This window comes from Pelodiscus sinensis, chromosome 4 (genome assembly GCF_049634645.1).
Source record: "Pelodiscus sinensis isolate JC-2024 chromosome 4, ASM4963464v1, whole genome shotgun sequence".
NCBI classification, from domain to species: domain Eukaryota; kingdom Metazoa; phylum Chordata; order Testudines; family Trionychidae; genus Pelodiscus; species Pelodiscus sinensis.
Genome location: NC_134714.1, coordinates 68,992,230 through 69,019,994, shown reverse-complemented (window position 1 = coordinate 69,019,994; position 27,765 = coordinate 68,992,230). Strand labels below are relative to the sequence as shown.

The 27,765-nt window shown below is 40.5% G+C and overlaps 1 protein-coding gene across 17 annotated transcripts in view; it reads left to right on the top strand.

Moving 5' to 3' along the window:
* SIPA1L1 (signal induced proliferation associated 1 like 1) overlaps positions 1–27,765 on the top strand; it is a 350,322-nt gene that overhangs the window by 226,172 nt on the left and 96,385 nt on the right. For all 17 annotated transcript variants that reach the window (XM_075927311.1, XM_075927307.1, XM_075927300.1 and 14 more), the window contains 4 exons: positions 4,706–4,894; positions 15,810–15,984; positions 20,394–20,497; positions 23,720–23,877. In XM_075927311.1, the coding sequence (XP_075783426.1) occupies positions 4,706–4,894; positions 15,810–15,984; positions 20,394–20,497; positions 23,720–23,877 (626 nt within the window). The remainder of the gene's footprint in view (positions 1–4,705; positions 4,895–15,809; positions 15,985–20,393; positions 20,498–23,719; positions 23,878–27,765) is intronic.

Here is a 27,765-nt window from a genome sequence, read left to right as displayed (position 1 = left end):
TTCGTATCAACATGGGTGCCAGCCAGGGGCAGTTCTCGCAGCCTCGAGGCCAGCTTACTGATTTAATCGCTCTCTCTCCACATATCTGTGGGTTTTTTTCAGCTTCTCAGGATCAGATGAGCCAGCATAGACTATGCTGATTTTATTGCTCCTTCTCTGCCCTGTATGCTTCAGGAACCTCAGAGGGGCAAATAAGATGGATGATATGGGGGGGAGGGAGTGTCTGTCTGGCTACATGGGGCTTCCCCTCTTTCCTCCAGGCCACGTCGTCCTCTTCACCACACTGCCCTCCGGCAGTGTCCAAGTCCGTCTCTGAGCCCCCCTACCGGGGGTTGTTGTTTCTCCACTGGGCTATTGTGCAGGCCCTGCAGTCTGGGGGTTTGTTTGGCTAGAGCTCTCCTAGCCCTGCCTTGCCTCCCAAGTCCTGCTCTAGCTCCAGGGAGCCTCCTGCTTCCCCAGCAGCCAGGCCCTCACTGACCTTCCTCCTGGGAGCCGCTGCCCAGGTTCTTATATAGCCCCCAGCTGGGCCCTCATCCCCTAATGCAGCCCCAGCTGGGGCTAAACTCCCCAGCCCTGCTTCAGGCTGGGGTTTGCCCTTAAAGGGCCAGTGCAGGGCGAACGCCCTGTCACAGTCCCATCTTTGCTGGGTAGTAGATGTTTGATAGGTCTGATGCTCTCTCCCATATTCTTCATTCCTTCCCTCTCATCTGTGGGAAAGAGTATTGCTTCTCCTCTTGGCTCCCCCCCCCCTTTTTCTAGCAGTATGAAAGGCTGGATATTCCACTTATCCTTCCTTCCAAACTGGAGAATTTCATTCTCTTCCTCTTCTTTTTCTTCTCTCATTCCAGATTACATCCCTACCATTGTTGTTCTTCATGGTACATTTATTGTAAGAGTGGCCATCTTCACTGCTTCAGTTCTTATACTTTACCTGGAGTGATCATGACCAGACTCTTATCAATCTCAGTCTCCTGCTCTGTAAATCTAAGCCACAACTAATCTTTAGCTGTTGCTAAGAATGCTGTCTACTAGGGAGTGAGGAGGTGTGTTCTGTACTTATGTAGGTGTGTTTTTCACCATTTCTTCTTGCTCTGTTAGATTTCTGGAGCTGCAAAATGAATTCTGAAATCACTTGTTAATGTGATCTGTTGTTTTTCAAACTGATGGGGCAGCAAAAGTGAAATTGACCAATCTCTTGTAAATTACACTTTGTTACAACAAAGGGATTGTTACACTCTTGGGAGAATCTTGTCAGTGACATATAGGACAGAATGCTGCCTTTTTTTAAGCTTTCTGATAGCTGAAGATGTGTGTTTTATCTGTTGAGTTTTGTTATAAAGGGGCACACAACATTGTTTGGCACACACTGTAAAAGCAATTACAGATTTTCTTGCTGTTGCTTTATGTGTAGCTTGCTACCTTATTTGACATTTACGCTTCTCTTATAATGCTGTTGAAACTTCTCACCATTCATTTCAAATAAAGTTCTATGTAAGGCTGATGTAACTTTCTTCTCCAAGAAGATTCTGATGAACACTTCACTTAGTTTATTTCATCTGAAGTCTTCAGTTCAAATGCAGTTCAATGCACAAGTAGGACTTTGTTTCCTATTTAAAACTCAAACCCTGATAAATGAATATTAGCGTTTTGCTTGCAGACCACCTCTGGCTAAACTTAGAGTACCACTTGCAAAAGCTGTGCGAATTCTTTTTGTCTCTTATATCTAAGAGAAGAGAGGCTTACACTTAGACCATCAGATTTAAAAAAATCTCTATTTTATTAGTTTGTGGAAGATAGCCCATGTCTTTCAACAGAATAGTAGTCTTTTTGCATGAGTAAATAAGATAATCGAAGGATTTATGTAAAAAACTACTGTTTTCCATACTGAATTAAAATAAAATTTGCATAGATTTGTGACCAGATAATTAGGTAAATGAGGTTTTTTACCCTATTACTGGTTTAAATTTAGTCCAGCTTTGTAGTAACCATACATTACTATGTAATGACTGGTATATGTTCTTCGTTCAAGTCTGTAAGTAGTAGTAAGTATTCTCATCTCAACATCCCAGTAAGTCATAGAATCATCAAAATGCAGAACTGGAAAGGAGTTGAACTGAGGCAGAACTAAATATTATCTAGACCATCCTTGGAAAGTGTTTGTCTGCTTGGATTTCATAAACCAGGAGCAGAGAAGCTTTTTTCTATGAGGGGCCATTGAGCCACAGAAAAATGAGTCGGGGCCATACACTCATTAAACGACGTTTGTCCAGAATGAGAAAAAAACACTCATTAAACTCACCTGCTCCCAAGTGCACACATGCACTCTCAAAAAAACAAAACAAAACAAAAAACCCTCACTCAACTCACCTGTAAAGAGGGCTGGATTAAGTCTTTTGGGAGCTCAGGGCTATTAGATTGTGTGTCCCCCTCCACAGGCTCCAGGGTTGGACCAAATGTGATGGGTTCAGAGTGTGAAAGGAGGCTGCAAGTTGAGGAGGGTGGTGTGGAATGGGGTGTGGGCTCTGGGATGGGTCTGAGGATGAGGCATTTAGGATGCTGGAAGGGGCTCCAGGTGGGGCAAAGGAATTTGTTGTGTGGGAGGGGGCTCAGGACAGGAGGATAGGGTGAGGGTGTGGGTTCTAGGTGCTGAAGAAGACTCAGAGCTGCGACTCAGGGTTGGAGAGACTTTGGGGACAGGAGGATTTCAGGGCCAGGGCAGTGGGTTGAGGTGTGGAGTCTGGGAAAGAATTAGGCTGTGGAAGGGGGCTCAGGACTGGGACAAGAGGTTGGGGACAATGTTCCCTCTAACTTTCACCTTAAGTGTGTAGAATAAATTTGATGTGCAGTAAGATGTGTTGATGTGCACCACAACAGAAACACATGTCACTGGCTATGGGTAGCTGTGAGCCCTCTGTTAATCAGCTGGGAGGCATTTAAATATCTCTTGGGTGGAAGCCCAAGTGCTCAGCTTACAGGGAACAGTGGGTTGAGGATGAAGTGCTTACCTGGGACAGCTCCCCTTTGGTGTGAGGGGGAAGCAGGTGGTTCAGCATGAGCCACACTGCCCTGGGCTCGCCTGCAGGCACTGCTGGCACCATCCTCATCAGTTCCCCTTGGCCAGAATTTCTGCAGGCAAGGATAGCATGGAGCTAGAACTTCCCCTGGCACTCACTGATGTGGCTCCAGCCCAACACTCAAAAAAGGTGAGGGGAATCAAGTAAAGATGTAAAGTCGATGTGCTTAATTTAAATTGTGTTAACGTTTTTTCTCTCTTCCTCTGCCCTACTCCCACTTCTTTGCTTTTCTTCAGGAGTAAAGTAGACTAATCTCCTCCTCCTCCTCCTTCTCATTGGCTTTAATATATGCACATTGGCTTCCTAACTTTAGTTGAGTAATAATCCTGTGCAGACAAGTCTTCAGATTCCTTCCAAAGTGAAGCTGTTGAGGGAAAGGAAGAAGGAGAGAGAAGATGCTTATGATTTGATGCTTTGCTCCAGTTACAACAAAAAACTATGTCTATTCTAAATTACTGTCTCTTTTAATATAGTCTGGGTTTTATTGATAAGCTAATATTTTGTTTGGAAATTTCTAGTCATTTTTGTGCTTAAGAGGACTTTTTCTGTTTTTGAATGAAAGACCTTCATGTAGTCAGAGCTTATTTATATACAATAAATGTGTACTGTATATGCTGGTCAGTTTGCCTTCAAACATTTACATGGGACCTCCCATGCGATGCTGGGGGCAATTTTAAATTTGCCCTACTTCATGGATTTTCACAAGACATATGTGAACTTCTGTGTGTCCTCCCTAAGTATCAATTTCATACAAAATGTGAGCCTCAGCAGACTATTACAAAGCACTTGCAGTATCATGCCTATTATGTGGTATAAATAATAACATTCAGCACATCTGTATCTACTTTATATAACACAAGTTAGTTGTCTCAAATAAAGTTTCAGAGGGGTAGCCGAGTTAGTCTGTGACAGGAAAAACTTAAAAAAACAACAAATGGTCTGGTAGCACTTTAAAGACTAACAAAACATGTAGACGGTATCAAGAGCTTTTGTGGGCACAGCCCACTTCTTCAGGTGACCGGAGTATTGCATGTTTTTGGTTCTGGACATCCAACACTCCGGTCATCCCATGAAAACTCATGCTACCATCTACATATTTTGTTAGTCTTTAAAGTGCTACCAGACTATTTGTTGTTGTTAAAGTTTTTTCAAATAAAATTGAGAGTTGGAGAGGTAATATTGTTCTGGTTTACTCAAAGATACACTAAGACCTTGTCTATACTTACCTGGAAGGTTGAATTAAGATATATAACTCCAGCTACATTAATTGCATAGTTGGAGTCATGGTACCTTAATTTGACCTTTGGTGCCATCTCCACAAACACTTCCATCAACTTCCCTTATTCCTCATGAATCAAGGAATACCTGCGTCAGCAGGAGCATACTCAGCATTCGACTGAGAGGGTCTTTACTAGATCTGCTAAATCAAACAGAAGATCTTCCACCACTGTGTCAATCTTCCCAGTAGTGAAGATATGGCCTAAGATTCCAAATGGTTGACTTGCTCTAGATGTCACAAGTCAGTGTCAAAGGCAGTAATAGGCCCACTAGTACTGAGTAAGTTCTCTGCTCTTACCCTTAGTTGATACTTCCTAAATATGTCAAAATGATGTATTCTTTCTGTGTTCTAGCTTCTGACTTTAAGAGGCTCTGTGCTAGAAGATGCTATCCCATCAACTGCAAAGCATTGCACAGCTAGAGGACTTCCCTTAAAAGAAGTACTTGAGCACGTGGTTCCTGAGCTGAATATTCATTGCCTCAGACTGGCTTTCAATACTCCTAAAGTCACAGAGCAGCTTATGAAATTGGATGAACAAGGGGTAAGTCCCAAATTAAAGAATTAGACTCATCAGTGTTATAAAATTAAATTGAGAGACTGCCTTGAACTGCAAAATTATATCTTAGTTTATACTGCAGCATTTCAATTAAGTATTTTAGTTCAAATGGGGCATTTTCACAATGCTGAAAGTTGAAATGATTGTCTTTTTTGTCAGGTCTTCCAGTATTTTAGGAATGGTTAAAATCAAACTCTCCATGTTGAATTATTAAATGCGTGTACTTACAACACAAACAGTGAATGAAATAAAACATTCTGATTTTTCTAGTTAACTTGTTTTAAACTCTACTCGTGTAAAATCTTAATTCAAATTAATTTTCTTGACAGTAAGGGATTTGTTTCATCACACTAGATCATAATTAAGACTTTGCCTAGATCAGTGAAATGAAAATTGTACATGTGCAGTTGCTTTTTCTCTCTCATAGTTCTCTGCCCAAAGTGGAAGGGACATCGTCAAAGGAGATCAAACCTTAAATATTAACTTTAGTGGCAGTTTTTCCATTTAATCACTCTTATTTTAAGAATTCCAGCCCTCATTTTTTAAAATGTTTTTTTTTTTTGGCACTGTTGTAAGGAAAAGTGAAAAATCTCCCACGTTATTGATTTCTTCATTACTGTTTGCATGTACTAGCTGATACTCCGTGCAAGGCATGTTCCTTTTTGAGTGTTTGCTTATGTCCATTCCATGTAGGTGTGCATGTGCTGTGTGCACAGGTTTTGGAAGCTTTTTCCCTCAACAGTAGCTATTGGGCCAGCCAAGATGCCTCCTGGACCAGCGGTCTATCGGTACATACATACCCTGCTGGCCCTCAACCGGTCATTGGAACACTCTCGGCTTGGTTTTCAAGTCCATCCTCAGATCATTTGTAGATAATTCTTCTAGTGTTGTTAGTTGTTTTACTGTTCACAGTAGTTAGCAGATAGTTAGTAAGTAGTAGTATAGTCACAGCACGAGTTCCTGCTTTGTCTGCTCTCTGGGGGCAGAGGAGAGAGGAACCACCGGGCAGCCAGGCTTCAAGCCCTAATTTAAGTGTTTGGAATCTATGCACTGTGCTGATCCCTATGATGCTTGCTTAAAGTGTCTGGGAGAAGGTTACCTTGCAGACAGCTGCAAGATTTGTAGGGGCTTTAAATCTAGAACTAAGAGGGAGAGAGATACTAGGCTGAAGCTCTCTTAATGGAATTGGTTCTCCAGCCCCTGGCACCAGAGCCAGCAAAAGTTGTCTGGAGTGCCCCATGCTCGGTACACAAAACTGCAGGTTCACTGAGGCCCTTACTGAGGCCCTTAATGGCATCACCCAAGAGCACCTCTTCACGGCACCATTCTCAATCACTGGTGCCGTAGATGAAGAGGACAAATGGGGTAGATTGGCCTCTCACCACAGGCACAGATTATGGCACCAGGAGGGGCACTCTGAAGCCATGCTGCCCCCTTACCACCTTGATGCTCCTGCGCTGGTGGAGCGTCACTCAAGCTCAGCACAAGCGGCTAGCCCGGGCTTGCAGGACATGCTCATGGAGGATGTCCAACAGCCCTTGACACTGGATATCTCTGACACAGCTCAACACCTCATTGAGCCGATGCTTTCACCGGCCTGTGCACTGATGACAGATGTCAGGGAGGCCGTGAATATTCCGGTACCTAGGTGGAGCACACGATCAGTCCAGGGGGCAAATATAATTGGACCTCTTGGAAATAGTGACCGTAATGTAATAAAATTTAACATTCCTGTTTTGGGAAAAACACCTCAATAGCCCAACACTGAGACATTTAATTTCAGAAAGGGGAACAACACAAAAATGAGGTTAGTTAAAAAGAAATTAAAAGGTACAGTGAAAAAAGTAAAATCCCTGCAAGCTGCATGGAAACTTTTCAAAGACACCGTACTAGAGGCCCAACTTAAATGTATACCCCAAATTAAAAAAGCAATAGAACCAAAAAAGTGCCACTGTGGCTTAACAATCAAGTAAAAGAAGCAGTGAGAGATAAAGGCATCATTTAAAAAGTGGAAGTTAAATCCAATTGAGGAATATAGAAATTAAGTATAAAAACATAATAAGAAAAGCCAAAAAGGAGTTTGAAGAACAGCTAGCAAACAAGAAAAGTAATAGCACAATGTTTTTAAGTACATCAGAAGCAGGAAGCCTGTTAAACAACCAATGGGGCCCCTGGATGATTGAGATGCCAAAGGAACATTCAAAGACGATAAGGTCATTAGGGAGAAACTAAATGAATTCTTTGCTGCGGTCTTCATGGCTGAGGATGTTAGAGAGATTCCCAAACTCGAGCCATTCTTTTTAGGTGACAAATCTGAGCAGTTGTCCCAGATCGAGGTGTCACTAGAGTAGGTTTTGGAACAAATTGATAAACTTCATAGTAACAAGTCAGTCGGACCAGATGGCATTCATGCAAGAGATCTGAAAGAACTGAAATGTGAAATTGCAGAACTATTAACTGTGGTTTGTAACCTATCCTTTAAATCAGCATACATACCTTATGACTGGAAGATAGCTAATGTGACACCAATATTTAAAAAGGATTCTAGAGGTGATCCTGGCAATTACAGACCGGTAAGTCTAATGTCAGTACTGGGCAAAGTAGTTGTAACTATAATGAAGAATAAAATTGTCAGACACATAGATGAACATAATTTGTTGGTGAAAAGTCACGTGGTTTCTATAAAGGGAAAACATGCCTTACTAATCTACTAAAGTTCTTTGAGGGGGGTAAAGAAACCTAGGGAAAAGGAGGATCCAGTGGATTTCCAGAAAGGCTTTGACAAGGTCCCTCACCAAAGGCTCTTAAGTAAAGTTAGTTGTCATGGGATAAGAGGAAAGATCAATTAGTGGATTGGTAACTGATTAAAAGACAAGAAACAAAGGGTAGTAATAAATGGTAAGTTTTCTGAGTGGAGAGAGGTAACTAGTGGTGTCCCTCAAGAGTCCACATTGGGACCAGTCCTATTCAGCCTATTTATAAATGCCCTGGAGAAAGGGGTAAACAGTGAGGTGCCAAAACTTGGCAGATGCTACTGAACTGCTCAAGATAATTAAGATCAAAGCAGACTGAAAAGAGCTTCAAAAAGATCTCATCAAACTGATTGGGTGACAAAATGGCAAATGAAATTTAATGTTGATAAAATGTAAAGTGATGCACATGGGAAAAAATAATCTGAACTATACATACAATAGGATGGGGACTAATTTAGCTATAACTACTTGAGAATGATCTTGGAGTCATTGTGGATAGTTCTCTGAAAACATCCACTCAATGTGCAGCGGCAGTCAAAAAAGCAAACAGAATATTAGGAATCATTTGAAAAGAAATAGAGAATAAGACAGAGAACATCTTATTGCCTCTGTATAAAACCTGAATACTGAATACAGATGAGGTTGCCTCATGCCAAAAAAGATATATTGGTATTGGAAAAGGTTCAGAAAAGAGCAACAAAAATTATTAGGGGTTTGGAACAGGTCCCATATGAAGAGAGATTAGAGAGACGGGGAATTCACATATTAGAAAAGAGGAGACTAAGGGGGGGATATGATAGAGGTCTGTAAAATCGTGATTGGTATGGAAGAAGTGAATAAGGAAAAGTTATTTACCTTTTCCTGTAACATAAGAACTAGAGGTTGTCAGCCGACGGTCAGGGCGGTGTGTGTGTGTGTGTGTGTGTGTGTGTGTGTGCGCTATACACCCGAGACTTCAACTGCTGAGACCGGGGTCCCTTGCAGCGGGCAACCTGGAGGAGGTTGATGAGCGCCCCAGTAAGTTTGCAGGGAGAGCTTATTACACTTCAGATTTTAGCTGCTAGAATCTGTGATTCCTTTGCAGCGGGCAGCCTGGGGGAGGCTGAGAGGTGCCCCAACGGATCTGCCACCTGGGAGTGACACAAATCCAAACACCCAAGCTCTCCCTATATCTGTCCCTTAAGACCGGCTGAAGTTCTTTTAAATTGTGCCTGGTTCTGTTACAGCAACTGAAGGAGTCAGGTCAAAGCTTAAACAGTTACAGGTTTATTGAGGAAGCTTATAAAGCATATGGTTGCAATGGCTATTGTTCTATTTCTTAACTGCTAGCAAAATATAGATCTTAAAAATGGTTACAAAGACGATAAAGATAGGAAAAACAGAAATAATAGTACCAAGTAACAGCTTAACCTTTAAAGAGCTCTAAGTCTGTGTACACTTAAGACAGAGGACCACATCCAGGTACAATTTTTACCCCCTTCTGTGCCTCTCGACTCCAGCGTGTCAGGCCAGGGCCGGTCCCTCAATTCCTAGGAAAGACGAAAATACGAGGTGGGCGTCCTCCAGGTAGAGGGTAGAATGACACTCCAAAGTGAGTGTCCTGCTGTACCCATCTTTATACCCATGGGGTCACGTATTTCTCTTTCTTATCTGTGATGCCAAATGGTGCTGGTCTGTCTTTTGTGAGACCAGTTCTTACAAGGGAATTGTGAACTTAATTTACACTTGTAAGAGAGATAACTAAATTGGAAGTACTGGGCATTCTTTTCTCAGTGGGAAATTCCTCTTCCAGGGACTGTGTGTTCGTATCAACATGGGTGCCAGCCGGGTACTTCTCGCAGTCTCGAGGCCAGCTTATTGCCTTAATCGTTCTCTCCTCATATCTATGTTTTCAGCTTCTCAGGATCAGATGAGACAGCATAGACTATGCTGATTTTATTGCTCCTTCTCCGTCGTGTATGCTTCAGGAACCTCAGAGAGGCAAAATAAGATGGATGAGATGAGGGGGGAGGCTGTCTGGCTACAGAGGTCACCAAATAAAATTAATAGGTAGTGGGTTTAAATCAAACAAAAGAAAGTTTTCTTTACACAGCGCGTGGTCCGTCTGTGGAACTCCTTGCCAGAGGAGGTTGTGAAGACCAGGACTGTAACAAGTTTCAAGAAAACTAGCTAAATTCATAGGTCCATCAGTGGCTGTTAGCCAGGATGGGTAGGAATGGTGTCCCTAGCCTCTGTCAGAAGCTAGGAGTGGGTGACAGGAGAAGGATAGCTTGAAGATTCCCTGTTCTGTTCAATCCCTCTGGGGCATCTGTCATTGGCCACTGTCGGCAGCTCCTCTATTCATTCCCTATTTTTCTGTTGAGACATAAGGGCTGTGTCCAGACTCAGGGTTTTTTTTGGGAAAAGTAGCCTTTTTCCGAAAAAACTTCCCCTGCGTCCAGACTCAAGCCGCGTTCTTTCGAAATTAAATCGAAAGATCGCAGTTTTTCTTTCGATGGCGGTAAACCTCATTTCACGAGGAAGAATGCCTTCTTTCGAAAGTTCCTCTTTCGAAAGAAGGCGTTCTTCAATGTAAATAGGGCTTCTTCGAAAGAGAGCATCCAGACTCACTGGATGCTTTCTTTCGAAAAAGCAAGCTGCTTTTTCGAAAGTTCAACGTGCAGTCTAGACGCTGTCTTTCGAAAGAGGCTTGCAGTCTAGACATAGCCAAGGTCTGGCTCAGGATCAAGAGGTTCAAGGCCTCAGTGATTTTGGTGGTGCCAACATGGCCCTGCCAGCATTGGTTCCTCACACTTCTGGATCTGTTGGTAGAGAAACTGATTGTGCTTCCCTTGCTGCCCAACCTTATCACCCAGGAATGCAGGGAGGATCAGTTCTGTCACCCAAACCTTCAGTCCCTCCACCTCACAGAATGGAAGATTCGTGGTTGAATGGCATGGAACACCTATGTTCTGAGTCAGAGAGGAAGGTGCTGTTGGAGAGTAGGAAACCCTAACAGCCACGTCCTTGCCAAAATGGAAGTCTTCTTCATCAAAGCCCTCTTGGGAGGGAAGGGGAGGGGAGAGGAGCCCCTTGAAACTCCCATGCCATTCATCCTCGATTACCTGCTAGGACTGAGGAACAGGTTCCGTATACCTCCTCAATAGGGGTCCACCTGATGACCATTTCCACATTCCACCCAGGGGACCAGGGCAGGACAGTGTTTGTCAGTGTGGTGGTCAAGTGTTTTCTGAATGGGCTAGGCAGATTGTACCCTCACATTTGACAGCCTCTTCAACCCTGGGACCTTAATTTAGTCCTAACAGAGCTCACACCTGTCCCTCCCCCACCCACCCACGTTCAGCCCCCTTTCCTCTCATGGAAAGTTACCTTTTTGGTGGCCATCATGTTGGCAAGGATTTGTCCTTAATTTTAGAATTAAGGAAGGGGGAGGGTTAGGGTTAGAATCCATTTTGTCCTAAATGTTTTAGAATTAAGGAAGGGGGAGGGGTGCAAAGAGGCATATTCATTGTGCCACATTACATAATCCCCTGTGATTATTATTGTGAATTCTCTGAATTAACTGTCAAAGCACTGTCACTACCTGTGTATCATCTCTTCCTAAGAAAATAACATGCAGTCCTAATTGAAGACTTTTATATTTTGTACCCAGGTGGTTGTTCTGAATTCAGCTTTTCCAATTTTTCGTGTAGGAGTTTAGGTAGATTATGATGATCATATTCAGAACATTAATTTGCACATGCTCAGTTATTGTTCAACAGTGAGTATTTCAGCTGTTCCTAATTTGTTTATCCAAAATACTTGGTGACAGTGCTTAATCGTCCACATTATTGGATGTCTTTATAATTTAATGTTTAAAGAGCACGTTCCAGCTGTAGCAATGTGAAAAGGATTTGAAATCACCCCTCTCTCCCCCTTCTCCTCCCCCCCGCGCAAAAAAGGAGGTGACCTGTTTGCAAGGAAGGCACAGGACAGATTTTTATTTGAAGTTTTGGTAATCTATGCAACAATGAAATAACTCAGCATGTCTTACTGATGATATTTGAAGAGTAACATGCAAGCTATGTCTAAATGTTGCCGATCCTTTTCCCCCCCCATTTCTCCAGGATATGGCTTTTTTTAATCCAGCCGCCTAAAACTCTCATTCAAACTCTTGCATCTCAGTTACTGCAGCATACTTCTCCCTGACTTTGATAAATGTAGTCTTGTCCCACTCATATCTATTAAAAATGCTGCTTCAAAGATCCATTTTCCTAGCCATTCACTTCGACGAGGTCACTCCCCTCTTTGCATCTTTTCAATGACTCCACCTTCTCTATTGCCTCAAACATAAACTGTGTGTCTTCACTTTTGAGGCCCTTTATACTCTATCTCCACCCAGGCCTTTGCCAGGCAGGCCGCAGAACACACGATCAGAATGATGGAGGAACAGACCGAGATCCTCTAGTGAAGTGCAGCCTGCACTCTTTTGGTTCTCAAAATATGTTCTTGCACCCCTTATTAAAAGTTGTTGAAGTAGGTCAGTTCTTTAAACCTAAGATATATCATAAAAATCTGGCATGTCTCGCATCCCCAGAAAGAGCATCTTGTACCCTCTGGATGTGCATGCACCTTAGGTTGAGAACCACAGCTCTAGTGTTTAGTCAAACAGCAGAGTGAGCCAACAGAGGTTTGTTGTTGTGAGCCCTGCAACAGATTCAAAATTCTATGCCTCCCTCCCATTTCTTTTCACTCTCTGGGAGTGCTCATTTTCCTGTGCACCCAACCCCCATGCCACAAGCAACAGACACTTATCCTGCATCTCATTCCCTCCTTCCTGATCCCCAGAAAGTGCTTGCTCAGACTGATTATCTTCGGCAGCGAGGAGAACAGTTCCTGGCTGCCAGACACATTCGGCAACTCTAGGAGTAGCCCCTGCTTTTTTTTTTTACCTCAACTTCTCAATCTTCTATTTCATCCTCCAGGTTAGGTCCTCTGTGTACTGTCTCTGTGCCCTCTGAAGTATCCACAGGCTCTTTGCGGTGGAGGTGGGAGTCACTGCTGAGGGTGGAGTCGAACTTCTTATAGAAATGGCGGGTCTTTGGTGAAGAGCTGATGCATGGGTTCACCTCATGAGCCTTTTGATAGGCTTTTCTCATTTCTTTAATCCTCATTCTGCCCTGCTGCATGTTCCCCTCACACCGCTTTTCACACAAGGATCGAGAAATGTGCTGATACACGTCACAGTTCCTATGGCTCAACTCAGCTGGGACTAAACCAACTCCTCTCCCCATACGTTAATCAGATCCAACAGCTCCACAGTGGACCAAGCAGGGGAGCTTTTGGTGCAGTGGCCAGGCATGGGGACCAGGGAAGATGCCACAAGACAACTGCATGCGCTGAGCCATACCTTGGGCTGTAGAGGAGATCACTGGGGTAAGATCAGCCCTGGGGGTGTACCTCATCCATTGCATCAAATGCCTGAACAACAATGTGGATGAAACCAGACAGTCAGTATCCCCTCTAATAAACTCACACAGAAAAGCCAGCCATCAGGAAATGAAATTTAAATTTTGCAGGACTTCCAAGGGGGAAGGGTGGATAGCTGGCTGCTGGGCAGCAGACTTCAAACTGCTGGACAGAGCAGCTGGTTGGGAGTTGTGAACCACTTCTGGAGGCCAGAATCAGCGACAAAATGCCCTGAGATGTCTACACTGCATAGTTGTTGACAATAAAGAGAGGGGAAAAGAAAAATGTCCCTTTTGGGGCTAGAAGTTTTTGTCAATTAAAGTGGTTGATTTTTTTTTTTTCCTGACAACAGTCATGTTGCAGTGTGAACGTTCTCAGTTTTTCTGACCAAAAGGCACTTTTCTTTCACAAAACATGCCAGCAGAGAAAAAGCCTTCGCTACCTCTCCTCCCCAGTTGCTATGTTCTCTGCACTCCCATGCAGTTGTGCCCCCACTCTGGTCCTCATGTAGCCTTTCATCACCACTCCTGTTCCCATGTGGCCCTGCACATCCACTCCCATTGACCACATGGCTCAGTGCTATCACCCAATAGCTTGTGTGCTCCCTCCCCAGTGTACCCCCCACTAACCCTTCTGAATCCCAGTCTGTGCTCCTCCCCCAGCAGCCTCGTGTTCAGTTCTGTTGTTGATTAAGTGCAGTATTTAAGAGGGGGAGAAAATGATTATTAAACATCGCTTCTGCAGTTACATAGAAATATTTTTATTGTTTTATAATGAAGTCTAGTTTTACAAGTGTTAGTTCTGATGTTTTTATTCTAACACAACACAGTATAGTAGCATTGATCCAAAAATCAGCCTCCATTATCTTACTGGTAGCCATTAGAATCTGGTATTTATATAAGTATAAATATTATTTTTGTTTAAATTGTGTGTCTGATTGCTAACATTTTTGCCAAAAATATGAACTCTGAGAATTTGGACATTGATGATAGAATACAGACAAAGTTTAATATTTAATTTTAGCTTTATTAGAAGCATATGAGAAAAATCCCAGTTGTTAAATGGAAAAAAAAGAAACAAAAATGGCAAGAGAGAAATTCATGTTCAAACGTCTAAACTGGTAAATAATAGCTTAAAATAATTGACAGTGTCTGTTAAAAGAAATAAAACTGTTTTAAAAAATAGTTTTCTTTGTGTAATTGTTTTGCTGCCTGTTTGAAAATTAGTTCTTGCTCTTCTACAGCAAATGACCCTTCCTACTGTGGCACACTGGTATCGTCCAGTCAAATTTTATGCATCCTCTGATGTTTCCTCTAGCTAAAGGAAACGTGCTATTCTTTTTAATATTCACAACAGTGCTAAGAAAAGATATGAGCTGTATTATACAATATAATGAAGCAGTGTCATCTCATTAATAGCGCGCAAGGCTGGGAGTCAGTAGTCTGGTTCCAATCATGCCTCTGCATAGACCAGGCATGTCCAAAGTCCGGCCCGGGGGCCAATTGCGGCCCATGTTCCGGTTTAATACGGCCCCCCAGGTAATTTGGCAATATCTATCTTTTATGGCCCCCAACGAATCCATATCTATTGAGATGAATACATTGTAAAATCTCAGTTAATGTCAGTTGGTCTAAATCAGTTATAAATATGTTTGGACACAACATGTATACTTGGTGTTATGTTCCTGTTCATATTTTTTTAACTTAAAAGTTGACAGACAACCTTTATTACCAATAATATGTAATGTACTTTACAATGTTCCTGACATATATTTCAGCTTCCTGGATTTTTTTTTCATCTGGCCTTCAGATATGAAAGGCAGAGTGGTTTAACACCTGTTTAGATTTGTCATCCATGTGACGAAATGAAAAGTATGCCGTTTGCAATAAACTTTACATAAAATAGTTAATTTGCATTTAATTTTAATGGTTCAAAGAATGTCAGGCAAAATGGTCGGCCCTCACGCATGTTCACTTCATCAAATCTGGCCCTCTTTGAAAAAAGTTTGGACTCCCCTGGCATAGACTTTGTGTGGACTCCAGTCATTCAGTCCTCCTGTGTCTGTTTCCTCATCTGCAAATTAGGTGAATAATGTTTACTGACCTTTGGAAAGCAATTTGAGATCTTCAGGAGAAATGTGCCTAGTCATCTAAATGTACCTGGTTCAATCTTGGGCTTTTGCAGCCCTTCATTTTTATTAACAGTGGGAGAAATGATCCATTGGAGCAATGTACCAAGAGTCGGGGTAGATTCTATATCACTGGCAATTTTTAAATCGAGGTTGGCTGTTTTTCTAAAAGAGATGATTTAGGAATTATTTTTGCAAAGTTCTATGACTTGTGTTATGCAGCAGGCCATGCTGGATAATCACAGTGGTTCCTTTTGGTTTTAGAATCTATGAATCAGAATGTTCATCATCATTGCGGCAAAGATAGTAGAAGACAACAGGGACATCTGCAAGTTTGTTTTGAGTCTGTAAACTGCAGACTAACTAAATGATTGAAAGCTTCAGAGGGGTAGCCAAGTTAGTCTGTAACTGGAAAAACTTAAACAATGAATAGACTAGCAGCACCTTAAAGACTAACGAAACATATAGATGGTATCATGAGCTTTCGTGGGTTCAACCCACTTCAGAAAATTAGGCAGAATAAATGCTATATAACTGGATAAAAATCTTGGATCTGTATTTCTGTTTGTAGTTAAGCTATCAGCTGAAGGTGGGGATCATGTATTGTAAAGCTGGACAGAGCACCGAAGAGGAAATGTACAACAATGAGTCAGCAGGGCCAGCCTTTGAAGAGTTTCTTCAGCTCTTGGGAGAACGAGTTCGACTCAAAGGATTTGAAAAGTACCGTGCTCAGCTGGACACCAAGAGTAAGGCATCCTGCTTATTTTTTAGACTAAAAAGTGTATCTTATTAGAGGATTGTCAGTTACTGAACATCCTTCTTCAAAAATTGCATTCCTGGCTATACAGCCGCTCCCTGAGTTGCGAACGGTCGAGTTAAACTGTTCGAACTTACGACCAAAGCTCCCATGGAGCAGTCGTAAAGGCAGTCCCCGAGTTACGAACGTGACCCGCTCTTACAAACAGCATGGTCGCGTGTAATTCAGTGGGATCCGAGTTACGAACAGATCGAGTTATGGCCAAGTGTTTGGTCCGTAACTCTTTCGTATCTCGGAGAGAGGCTGCAAACATCTGTTCATTATCAAAGGATGGATAAAAACAAAGCAAACATGTACATTGAACCATGTCCACAACACACAGTTTCACTTTTACATTGAACCAAAACTCTGGTCCAAAGATGTTCCAAAAATTCAAGGTAAAAAAATGAGTAGCCTATAGAATCAATTTCAGTTTAACAGTGCAGTGAACTACATTACATTAATTGCATTGAGGTTAATTTAAAATTTTAATCTTAATGATCTGTTACTGCCAAACAAAAAATATGCTGAAATAGCTTTTCAGGCTCAAGTTCATAATCTTGGCTAGTAAATTGACCTATTACTTTTATGCTGTGTCCAACTTGGGTAGCTGCTTCCTCTAGGTCTTTTTGTCCTGTCCCTTACTGCTAAATTTATTCTCGTCGTCTTAGTGACCTCTGTTGAATTGGCCTATGTAAATTAAACTCTTTTTGACAACTATACCACAAAATGTATTGTCTCAAAAATGCACTGGAATGACAATCTTGATTTATGTGGCACTATTTGTAAAAGAAATAGTGTGCCTTTTGTGTGAATGGAGAATAATACAGATAGTGAGCTCTGCTTTTATCAGACAGTCCACACAGTGTCTGTATGCATTTCTTCCATTTTAAAATCTTTTAAAAAACTCTGACATCTTTGAACATTGAGATTAACCCATTTGTATTGAAGTCTATCCTTATCTTGCTCCTTGCAGTACAGGAAATTAAATAAGGAATTGAGTCATGAAAATAGAAAAACATTTATAAACTTCAGCTCAGCAAAAATCTTCTGTTGCCATGGTTCTGCAGTCACTAGTATTATAACTACAGGCAAGTGAGAGCAAGAACTGATATTATGCAGCTTCTCAAGTATTATTTCAAAAGTCTATTTGCTGCAACCAGTAAAGAATGTCAATATTGAATGTATGAAACTTCCTTAGAATTTTCTGTACTCACCTCTTATCAAGACAGAGTCATGTAACCTAGTTTTCCTACTGTTATCTGAGACAGGTCATATGGGAGAACCCTTAAGAACCTAGGGATGGGAGGAGTCAGCATTTATAGTTTTTAAGTGCATGGGTGAGGAATTGATCTTTCCCTAGTGATGATGTGGGTTTTTTCTTTTTCACTTTGAACTGGGCTAATATTTCTATTGTTCAGAAAAGAAAAATTCACATGCCTCAAATCCCAAAAGGGTAATCTTTAAAATGCAAAATTAATAAGAATTACAGGCTCTTCAAATTCTGCATGAAGCAATTAGATATTTGCAAGCAATATTAATTATTTTTTTCAATGACCTGGAAGAAAAACATAAAACAATTAATAAGTTTGCAGAGGATGCAAAGAATGGGCGAGTGATTAAATAATAGCAATCTGGATCAATTGGTAAGCTTAGGTACAAACAAATAATTTTCATTTTAATAAGATCAAATGTAAAATCATCTATCTAAGAAGAATTAATTTTGGCCAGACTTATAGTGCTCTAACCTGGGAAGCAGAGAGACTGAAAAAGACTTGGGGTGTAATGGTGCATAATCATCTGATCATGAACTCCCAATGTGGTGATGTGGCCAGAAAGGCTAATGTGATCCTTGAATGTATATTGAGCAAAATCATGAGTAGGAAGGTTATCTATATTTATTATTTGGAACTGGTACAGCTACTTCTGAAAAATACTGTGTCCAGTTCTGGTGTCAGCTGTTCAAGAAGAATGTTGATAAGTTGGGAAGACTTCAAAGAAGAGTGATAAGAATGCTTAAGCTATTGGACTATAAGATTTATAAAGAAATTCACAATGCATTCAGTCTAGCTAAAAATTAAGGGATGACTTGATCACAGTCTGTAAGTACCTATCTGGGAACAGAAAATTGATAATAGAGGGCTCTTTAATCTAGCAGCCAAAAGTAGAACAAAATCCAGTGACTGGAAGTTGAAACTAGACTAGTTGTCTAGAAATACGGTGCACATTATTAACAGGGTATTTTACCACTGGAACTTCTTATTAAGAGTACTGATGAATTCTCCATCACTGGCAATTTTTGTTTCAAGACTGGATGTTTATCTAAAAGATACATTCTGATTTAAACAGGAGTCAATTTGGGGAAGTCCTGTGAACTTTTTTATACAAGATATCCGATTAGATGGTTACAATGGCTCCTTCTGTCTTACAATCTATGAATCTGTGAAAAACATCCTAATCCCTAATCATTGGCTTTTTCTGGAATTACACTTACTTATTCTGCAGTCAACAGTCTGCCACTTCCATAAAATGGCTGGTTTTGTTCTTTGGTGAAAAGCATTGTGGACTATTAGGAGAGAAGACATATGAGTAAGGACAAAAGTGAGTTCTCTAGATGACACAGTTTAAGGATATATTCATTAGAGCAGTGCTAATAACAGATTTTGCTGGCTCACTGACAATTCTGAAAAAATATTAAAATCATAGACTTGTGGAAATGAGTTCCACACATTAATTACATGGTATATAAAATATATTTTCTTATTTCAGTTTGAAATGTGTTGTTTTTTAATACAATGCCATCTTGTTTTTATTGAGAGGGGAGAAATTAGAAGTCCCTAATTTACCTGTTTTTGATCAGTCAGTACTTGCTCAGTTCATTCATATCCCATCTTATTTTTCTCTTTTCTAAACTACAAGGTCACAACTGTACAAATCTTTCTCCATACAGAAGTCTTTCTTTCCATTCTAATCATTTTTGTCATCCGTCTCTGCATCCTTTCCACATCTGCTCTACCTCTTTTGAGGTAAGATGGCGAGCACAAGGTATTGCAGGTGGGAAAGTACTTTTGGTTAATAGAATGCCATTATAATATTTTTTTTATGATTATTTTTCCTCCTGATCCATAAGCATGCTAACATCATGTTTGCTTTTTTTTGACTGCCACTCTCCATTGAACAGAGTTTTTCAATGAGTTTTTTTTTCTGATTAGTAATGTAGAAACTTGCATCATGCATTGATATTTTAAATAAAATGCAGGACAATGTAGCACTTTAAAGACTAACAAGATGGTTTATTAGATGATGAGCTTTCGTGGGCCAGGATCTGAGGAAGTGGGTCTGGCCCACGAAAGATCATCATCTAATAAACCATCTTGTTAGTCTTTAAAGTGCTACATTGTCCTGCATTTTGCTTCAACTACCCCAGACTAACACGGCTACATTTCTATCACTATTCTACATGATATTTTAAATGATCTCTTTGAATTCCTTACTTCATATGCTTTATGTTAAGTGTGTCTACGCTGGGTTTCATCTGCCATCAATGCTGTCCATCATCTTGCTTTAAATCCCTTTGAAGAATAGGTCTGTTTATGCATCATTGACCTAAAAGTTTTTGTGGCTACTGCATGTTTTGCCATCACAGTCTTCACCCATTTTTTCCCAACGTCATTAGTATCCATGTTAAAGAACACTTTTTCTTATAAAAACACTCCAATGTTCAACTTTTTGCCATGTTGAAAACTGGTCATTTTGTCATAGTACTTTGCTTTAGTCATAGTTAGACACTTTCTGTTATTACGGTATTTTCCCATTCATTTATACCTTTAATAAGGTGAAGTGTACAAATAAGGACATTAAACTAGAAACCACTAACTGACCCGTGCAAGTACCATATTGGTCCATATGGTAAAGCTATCAGGCATCGTTAGAAAGCTATTACTTAGCTTAGTTGTACATTACATATTACATTAACATATATTTCATACATATATATGTGGTACTCTTAAAAGTTTCCCATGGTGTTTCCTACAATACTGGACTCAATTAGATTGAGTTCAGGATGTTCAGGATTTTTAATTTCATAATTTCCTTACTTCTTACAGGTTCTTTCTAATATATTGAATTAAAATACCATTGTACATTTATACTTGCCTTCAGGATGAACAGTTTTGGCAAGTGAGTAAATTATGGTTAGGTTTTTCATTATTATCACTGTTATTAAACTGAAGATGAATGAAAAGTGGGTTTTGTGCCCGGGTGAGTGAGTTTTTCATGGCAATCTTGTTTTTAAAGTATTTTTAAGGACTTAATAGCGTGATTTGTTTTTTTCTTCACTTTATTATTTTTTAATTGCAGCTGATTCAACAGGAACTCATTCTCTCTATACAACTTACAAGGACTATGAGATCATGTTCCATGTTTCCACCATGCTGCCATACACTCCGAACAACAAGCAACAGGTAGGATGGGCTTTGACCATTTAGAATTCCTTTGTCCCCCACCTCATAAAGTAATTATACTGTCAGGTAATTCTTACATATACTAGTGGCAGGAAGCGCTTAACTTTGTTAAAGTATTAAATAAATGATCTAAAAGAGGATAAATAAACAGGAAAAATTGTAGGTCAATGGTTAGTTTTGTAAATAATCTCATACTTAAAATAGTAAATAATTATGTTGGCTGATTGGCAAACATATTTGACAACCAGTATATGCAGCCTGTTAAGAATAATTTCCCAGCATCTGAACAACACAGAAATAAACGATATTTATCGGGGAATTACATCTATATCAAGAATGAAACTGGCTAATTCTGTCACAGCATGCTCAGCAAACAGGCTTATGTAGGTCATTGTAGGTTCTGAATAGGCAGAAAAGAAAGTCCTGTGAAAAAATGGTTTTTCAGTATATTTTAGCACTGGTTGATATTTGATGTTTTCAAGAAGCGAGAACATTGTACAATGATATTAATAAGATATAGAAAATGAGAAGAGATCCTAGTGCACTTTACAATAAATAAATACTAGGGGGCTGTGCTTCCTGCTTGCTGTGCTTGCCAACCCCCATCTTTCTGGGGGTAGGCAGCCCGGCTCTACCCCGGCTGCCCAGGAGGGCGAGGGTGAGGCATGGCAGCCTTGGCCTACCCCATCCCCGCTGCTGGGCAGAGGCCATCCCAGCCCCAGCTTCCACACCACTGATGGCACCAGCCCGGGCTCTACTTCGTTCCCGTTCTCCCCATGCCAGCCCTGGCTGTCTCCTCCCAGCTGCCAAGGGCAGGCTGAGGCCTTGCCAAGCCCCGCATTCTCCCCACAGCTGCTGGGGGAAAGGGGGCAAGCCATTAAGAAGCCATTATTTATAACAAGATATGGAAAAATTATTTAAAGTTCAGTGGGAATTTTAGTTAGGTGTAAGACATATATTTATATTAGGAATATGAATGGTTAATCAATAATCATCACCACTGTTCCCTCTAAGCTGTATGGCAGCATAACTTTACAGGTGATTAATTAGCCCTGCCCAGTCAGAGGCTCAGGGCTCCCTGTAAGGAACTGACTGGCTGGGTGGGGCTGATTAATCACCTGTAAAGCTGTGCTGCCCTACAGCTTAGAGGGAACACTGATCATCACCCTATCAGGTGATGCTTACCAGTTATGGTCAACCAGTGGGCCTGGCTGGGCTGAAACCCCCACCCCCCACCTGCAGCAGGCCAACCTGAACCCCCTCCTGTAGCGGGCCAGGCCAAAACAGTCTCCCCTCCCCTTCCCCCCGCGTGCAGCAGACCCAGCCACTCTAGAGCAGCTCCATGCCCACAGTAGGGCGGCAGGCCCACCGTGCCATGCTCCCGCAGTGGGTCTGTCCTGGCCAGAACAGCCCACTGTGCTGCAGCTAGGGGGCAGTCTAGCCTGGCCAGAGAAGCCCATGACCACAGACCAGCATGGCTGGAGCATCCCCTGTCCATTCCTGTTTAGGCGGTTATCTAGTTAAACATAACATTTAACTGATTAACAGATTAAATGGGATTTTACATCCCTATATCATACAGTTTCCCAGAGGGTTCTCTCACGGTGGTTCTCAAACAGGTGTCTGCCTTCTCCCTCCCCACTCCTGCCCGCTAGGGGGCGAGGAACAGGTTTGAAGGGGGTGCGAAGCAGGCCTGGCATTAGACTTGCTGGGTCCCAGGGGAAAAAGCCAAAGCACCAGCACATGGAGCTGAAGCCTGGGATCCTGAGCCAGATACCCAGGGCTGAAGCCAAAACCTGAATAACTTAGCTTTACAGGGACCCCTGTGGCATGAGCCCTAGAGAATTGCCCTGCTTGCTACCTCTTAATGGCTTTCATATACAGAAAAACACTTGTTGTGGCACAAGTTGGCTGTGAAATTTTTATTTATATATATATATATATATAAGCACACAGGGCTTGACAAACTGTGGCGAGAGCTACTTGCCAGCCCCGCATCATGCATGTGCCAGACCGGCACTGCTCATGAGCTCAGCACTGGTGAATGGGGCGCACGGAGCAACCAGCTGAAATCTACTCGCCATGGGCAAGTAGAAACAGCGGTTTGTCAACCCCTGTTAGAGTGTGTGTGTGTGTGTGGTTGCAGAAAGTTATTTTGACCATGCTGTAGTTGGCATTTTCTCCTTAAAGACAGAGTTAAAACAGTGCCTTTTGTGGTATTTGCGGGGGTGAGGAAGGGGAGACGTAGTGTACTATTTGAGTTTCTGTCCTGAGGCTGAAACACAAAATCAAGGTCTTACAGTCATTAAAGCATGTTTGGTATCTTTTATAAGAACAGAGATGTTCACTCAGGTATCCTGGACAATTTCAAACTCAGTCACATTCTACCTACATAAATTCCTCCTATCTATATGTTTTCAACTGAATACATTTAATAATCTCTTCTTTTTCCTAAAGTACTCTGTAATGTTGCTGTGCACTATGGAATAACTACATTTCAGTCCAGAAGTGGCTGCTTTTCTGTGAATAAGGGAACTTGGCGTATTTATTTCATAAACAAAAACTGAAACCTTTTTGTTAATGTAAGATCACGGTTAACATGAATTTTTGTTATTGTTGTCTGCTCGCCAGCACTCTTGTTGCTGTTGTTTATGCAGAAGAAAAAAATGTGTAGACTGTAATGTTGCATTTAAAAAGAAACATACCTTTGAAAAATTAACAGTAACTTGCACTACCGGTTTAAACAAGAAATGTTAACCTACTTAATTATATGTATAGGAGTGTTTTTCAACCTCTAATTGCCAGCTCAAATTGTTAGAACTTGCACAGAAACAACTAGAAAATCTAAACTGTAACATACCGTGTGTTACAATGTATTTGATTTTCAAATCACTTAGTCTTCCCCATATGTAGTTCTTTCTTTGGGTTTAAAATAGAATTAAAATTGTTATGGAAACAGAAATTGCAAGATGCTAGCATTTTGTCTTAATATGTCAGATATTGGCAAGATCCTCTTTGAAGTCCTCAGATATTCTGTTTATTAATGTCTCCATTGCCTTGTAGAATAAAATGTTGGCAATTGCTATGTGACTTACACAAAAATACCCCATAATTAGTAATGACATTTAAAAATATAATTACATGAAAAATAAAAAAATGAAAAGATTGGTGCATTTTAACCTATTCGCTAAGATTTCTGTTGTCGTCATTAATTTTTTTTAGCTCCTGAGAAAACGACATATTGGAAACGATATTGTGACGATTGTTTTCCAGGAAACTGGAGCACAACCATTCAGCCCAAAGAACATTCGCTCTCACTTCCAGCACGTCTTTGTCATTGTAAGAGTGCACAACCCCTGCACTGATAACATCTGTTACAGGTAGCTATTGCCAGGTTAACAGCAAAAAAACCCCACAGAAGCTTAGAATATTTTTGCATTCTTAAATACATTTTATTGCTGCCTTTAAGAAGACAGTTTTCTGGGTGTTGTAAGGTAGAGAACATTATTAAAATCACAAACTAGAATGGGTACTGGTGGGTATATAGACATATTCAGGAAACAAGCTGCAAAGAATAGTGCCTAAATAGGTGCTTTGGGACATATAAAATAAGACTTGTTTTGTTACTGATTAGGTACTGAGTTCTCTGGGATCCTTATATAAAACTGTAGTAGGTAAATTAAGCTGTTACCTATTTTGAAAAATATCTGAATCTTCCCAATTAAAAATTGATTGACAGAGTGCTAATTTCATTAATGTATTTATGCTCATTAAACTTTTGTATTGAAAGTGGATTTTATGTTACATTTTTCAAGATTAGGTAACTAATTTATATATCATTTTATGATATTCTTAATAGTTGTAAACTAAATGGAAAATGTATTATTTTTTTGTTAATTCATAAAGGATTCACTGCTTTTTGTGGAAAAGACTCATTAATCTGAGTTTGTGCTGCCATTTTAGTGAAGCTATTAAAGAAGTATAGTTAGCTTTGCAGAAAGAAGAAACAGAGTTACATTTTCTGCCTGAAACAATATTTTTATTACACAATTCGTTTCTGTACAGAAATGTAGTTTTTTATTAAAAAGTAGCAAAACCACTTGGTTTCAGTTATACCTCTACACAGATACAGGAGACTTCCCATGTATGATAATGTGCATGATCAGGACCTTTGTGTGTGTCATGTGCCTTGCATGGCCTTAAAATCCTTCATCAATGGATTTTCACGGGATAAATACTTGATACAGATTTATACAATTCAGTTCTGAAAAGCTTTAATAGGAAATCTGAGTAAGTTAGACTTTTTCTACACTGGATTGGAACAATATCATAGGTTCATAAATTCTGAGAGAGACTGAAAGCAAATAGTGTAAGATTGTTCTATGTCTTGCATTAAACATCATATGAAAGGAGCAGAATTGGGCACCATATTGCAAAGTATTTCTCTCTCTCCAAGGGTAAACAATCTATTAAAGTATTAACTCCAATATCATTGGTATTCAACTTCTAAACTAGTTGCATTGATAGCCATATAGCCAAAATTAAATTCTTAAACCTGCAAAATGTGGCTACACATTGGACCTCCGTGGTCTGGTGCTCTTGGGACTTTACTAGACACAAACAAGGGGATTTGCTGGACCATAAGTGGTCTCCTACCATTGGCCTCCCAGATCACCTCCCCTACTGCTTCTGGATGCTTCTGACCCAAGTCTGGCCCTGCTGTCTTTGGGCTCCAGCCTCAGCCCTAGCCCCCCCTTCTGCCGGCCTGGATTGGACTTCTTGGGGCCCAAGTTCCCTGGCCACCACTGGCCCTGCTGTTGCTGGAGCTGGAGCTTCATGGTTGCCACGGCTGGAGCTCCGTGGCCACTGCTGGCCCCGCTATCTCCAGGGTTCCATGCCTGCTGCCAGCCCCACTGCCACCAGGGCAAGAGCTCCCTGCCATGGGACTACCTGCCTGGTTGCCAACTCCCCATGCTGTGCTCCGAGCCCCACTGCCAGACCTCTCTGCCTTTAGGCTTTGTGGTCCAGGGACATCCGTGATCCTGCTAGACCAGAGAGTCCTAGTATATGGAGGTACAACCTGTAGCAGCTTTTCATATATGCAACAGTTGTATTTAACTCATAGACAGCCTGTCTGCTAAGAAAACGACTCTCCAGGACTATTGGAGATGACTGAAAGCCAAATGACTGCACCATTTGAGCAGCACGTGTGGAGTGATTTCTGATATGTTATCACTGCTTCCAAAGAGTTGTTAGAAAATGAGATTGAAAAGTGAACTTGATGATAAAAGATGACTTTTCGAAAGCGGTATCAGCCTCACTGTTTTGGGAGAGTTCTTTAATTTTCCTTGGTTTTCATAGAAATGGAGATTTTAACATCTTGAATGCTTGTTTTCTGATTATATTTTGCTGGTTCAGATCAGCGGTCATATGAGAGATAGGTTGAATAAGAACAAAAACTATCTACCATATCTAACAACTGTAACAAACTCATAAAATATCATTGTTTGTTAGGAATATTATTAGGGCTGTTGATTAATTGCAGTAAACTTGTGTGATTATTGCATTAAATCACAATTTTAATCGCTCTGTTAAACAGTAGAATTGCAATTGAAATTTATTAACTATTTTTGGATTTTTTTCTACATTTTAAAGTATATCAATTTAAAATATAACATAGAATGTAAAATGAACCATGCTCACTGTATGCTTTTATTTTTATTACAAATATTTGCACTGTAAAATGATAAAATGCAAATATTTCTGTGCTTGCCAGTGACTGTGGCTTCTTGCAAAAGAAGTTTTGGTAAACTAAAATTAATTGTTATTTATGTATTTTCCCTTTTTCTACGAAATAACTACGATGAATATATAAACATGAGGGGAGGTGCAATTTTATAGTCTTGCCTCCAGCACAAAATTAGCTAGTTAGGGCACTGGTTTGAAGCATGAAGAGACATGTAAATATCTTTTAATGATGGCTATAACTAAGCCATACAAATGCCTGTTCTCATGTTCAGATGACATTTTAAAGAAAAAGAGGGCAGCATTATCTCCTGCAAATATAAACTAACTTGTTTGTCTGAGTGATTGCCTGTATCAGAAGTAGGACTGAGAGCACTTTCTAGTTTTACATTGTGTTGTGTATGAATGCAGTTAGTTTTTTGTTATATAATTCTTCATTTGTAAGTTAAACTTTCATGATAAAGAGATTGCACTACAATACTTGTATTAGGTGAATTCAAAAATACTATTTTTACAATGCAAATATTTTGTAGTAATAAATATAAAGTGAGCACTGTACACTTTGTATTCTGTGTTGTAACTGAAATAAAAATAATTGAATATGTAGACCTAAAAATTTAAATAAATGGTTTTCTATTATTGTTTAAGATCACAATTAATTGCACAATTTTTAAAATTGCTTCATAACGCTAAATATTATGTATGACTTGATTTTCTTGTTCAATTTTATATTGCTGTCTGACTGAATGCATAGATTTGAATCAAAGAAAGCTATAAAGGATGGTTGTTAGGGAACCCACTAAGGGTAAAACAATGTCAGAGAGAAATTAATCTCTCAGTTACATGCTCCAAAGTAATTAAGTCAAGAGTGGCTGAGCCATCAATTTGGGGAAGAAACTGTCTTATTAGCATGATCCAGATAAAGATGCTTTTCTCTTCCTAAAGCTGAGATCAAAAATCATGAGAGGTTAAAAAGATGAGAAAGGGAAGTAGGAAGTGGTCATAAAGGAAGCTAATGCAGACACTAAGTTAGCATGCAGTGATGCTGAGACACAGACTGACTGACTGGAAAGCCAGGGTCTTTGGCAAACAAGCTTTTATTTGCTGCCTAGAAAATAGAACAAAGGGCAACAAGACTAAGTCGTGTCTACCTAGGCGCTTGAGGGAAATTTCAAGTGTAGGTAAGACAGGCTCAGAAGGGGAAACCTACTCAGAGACTTTGACACCAATGAACATTCAAAATGAACCATCAGGTTAATTAGTATACGAGTAATTTTATCTTATTTTTCTTTTTAGAGTATCAGCATTATGAGGCTCTGGACACAGAAAGTTAATTCACTGAATGACCTTGTTAATGTGGTCAGGATAGAAATTTATGTTGAATCGTGTGAAATATGTTTGGGATTCTTCAGCTAGGCCTTACGAGGCTCTGGTCCATATTCAAAACTATATGACATTTTTAGCAAAGTGGCCAGTCAGTTGCTCTGCCTCACTAGTGCTTTCATCTTTTGGCAGTGGACCCC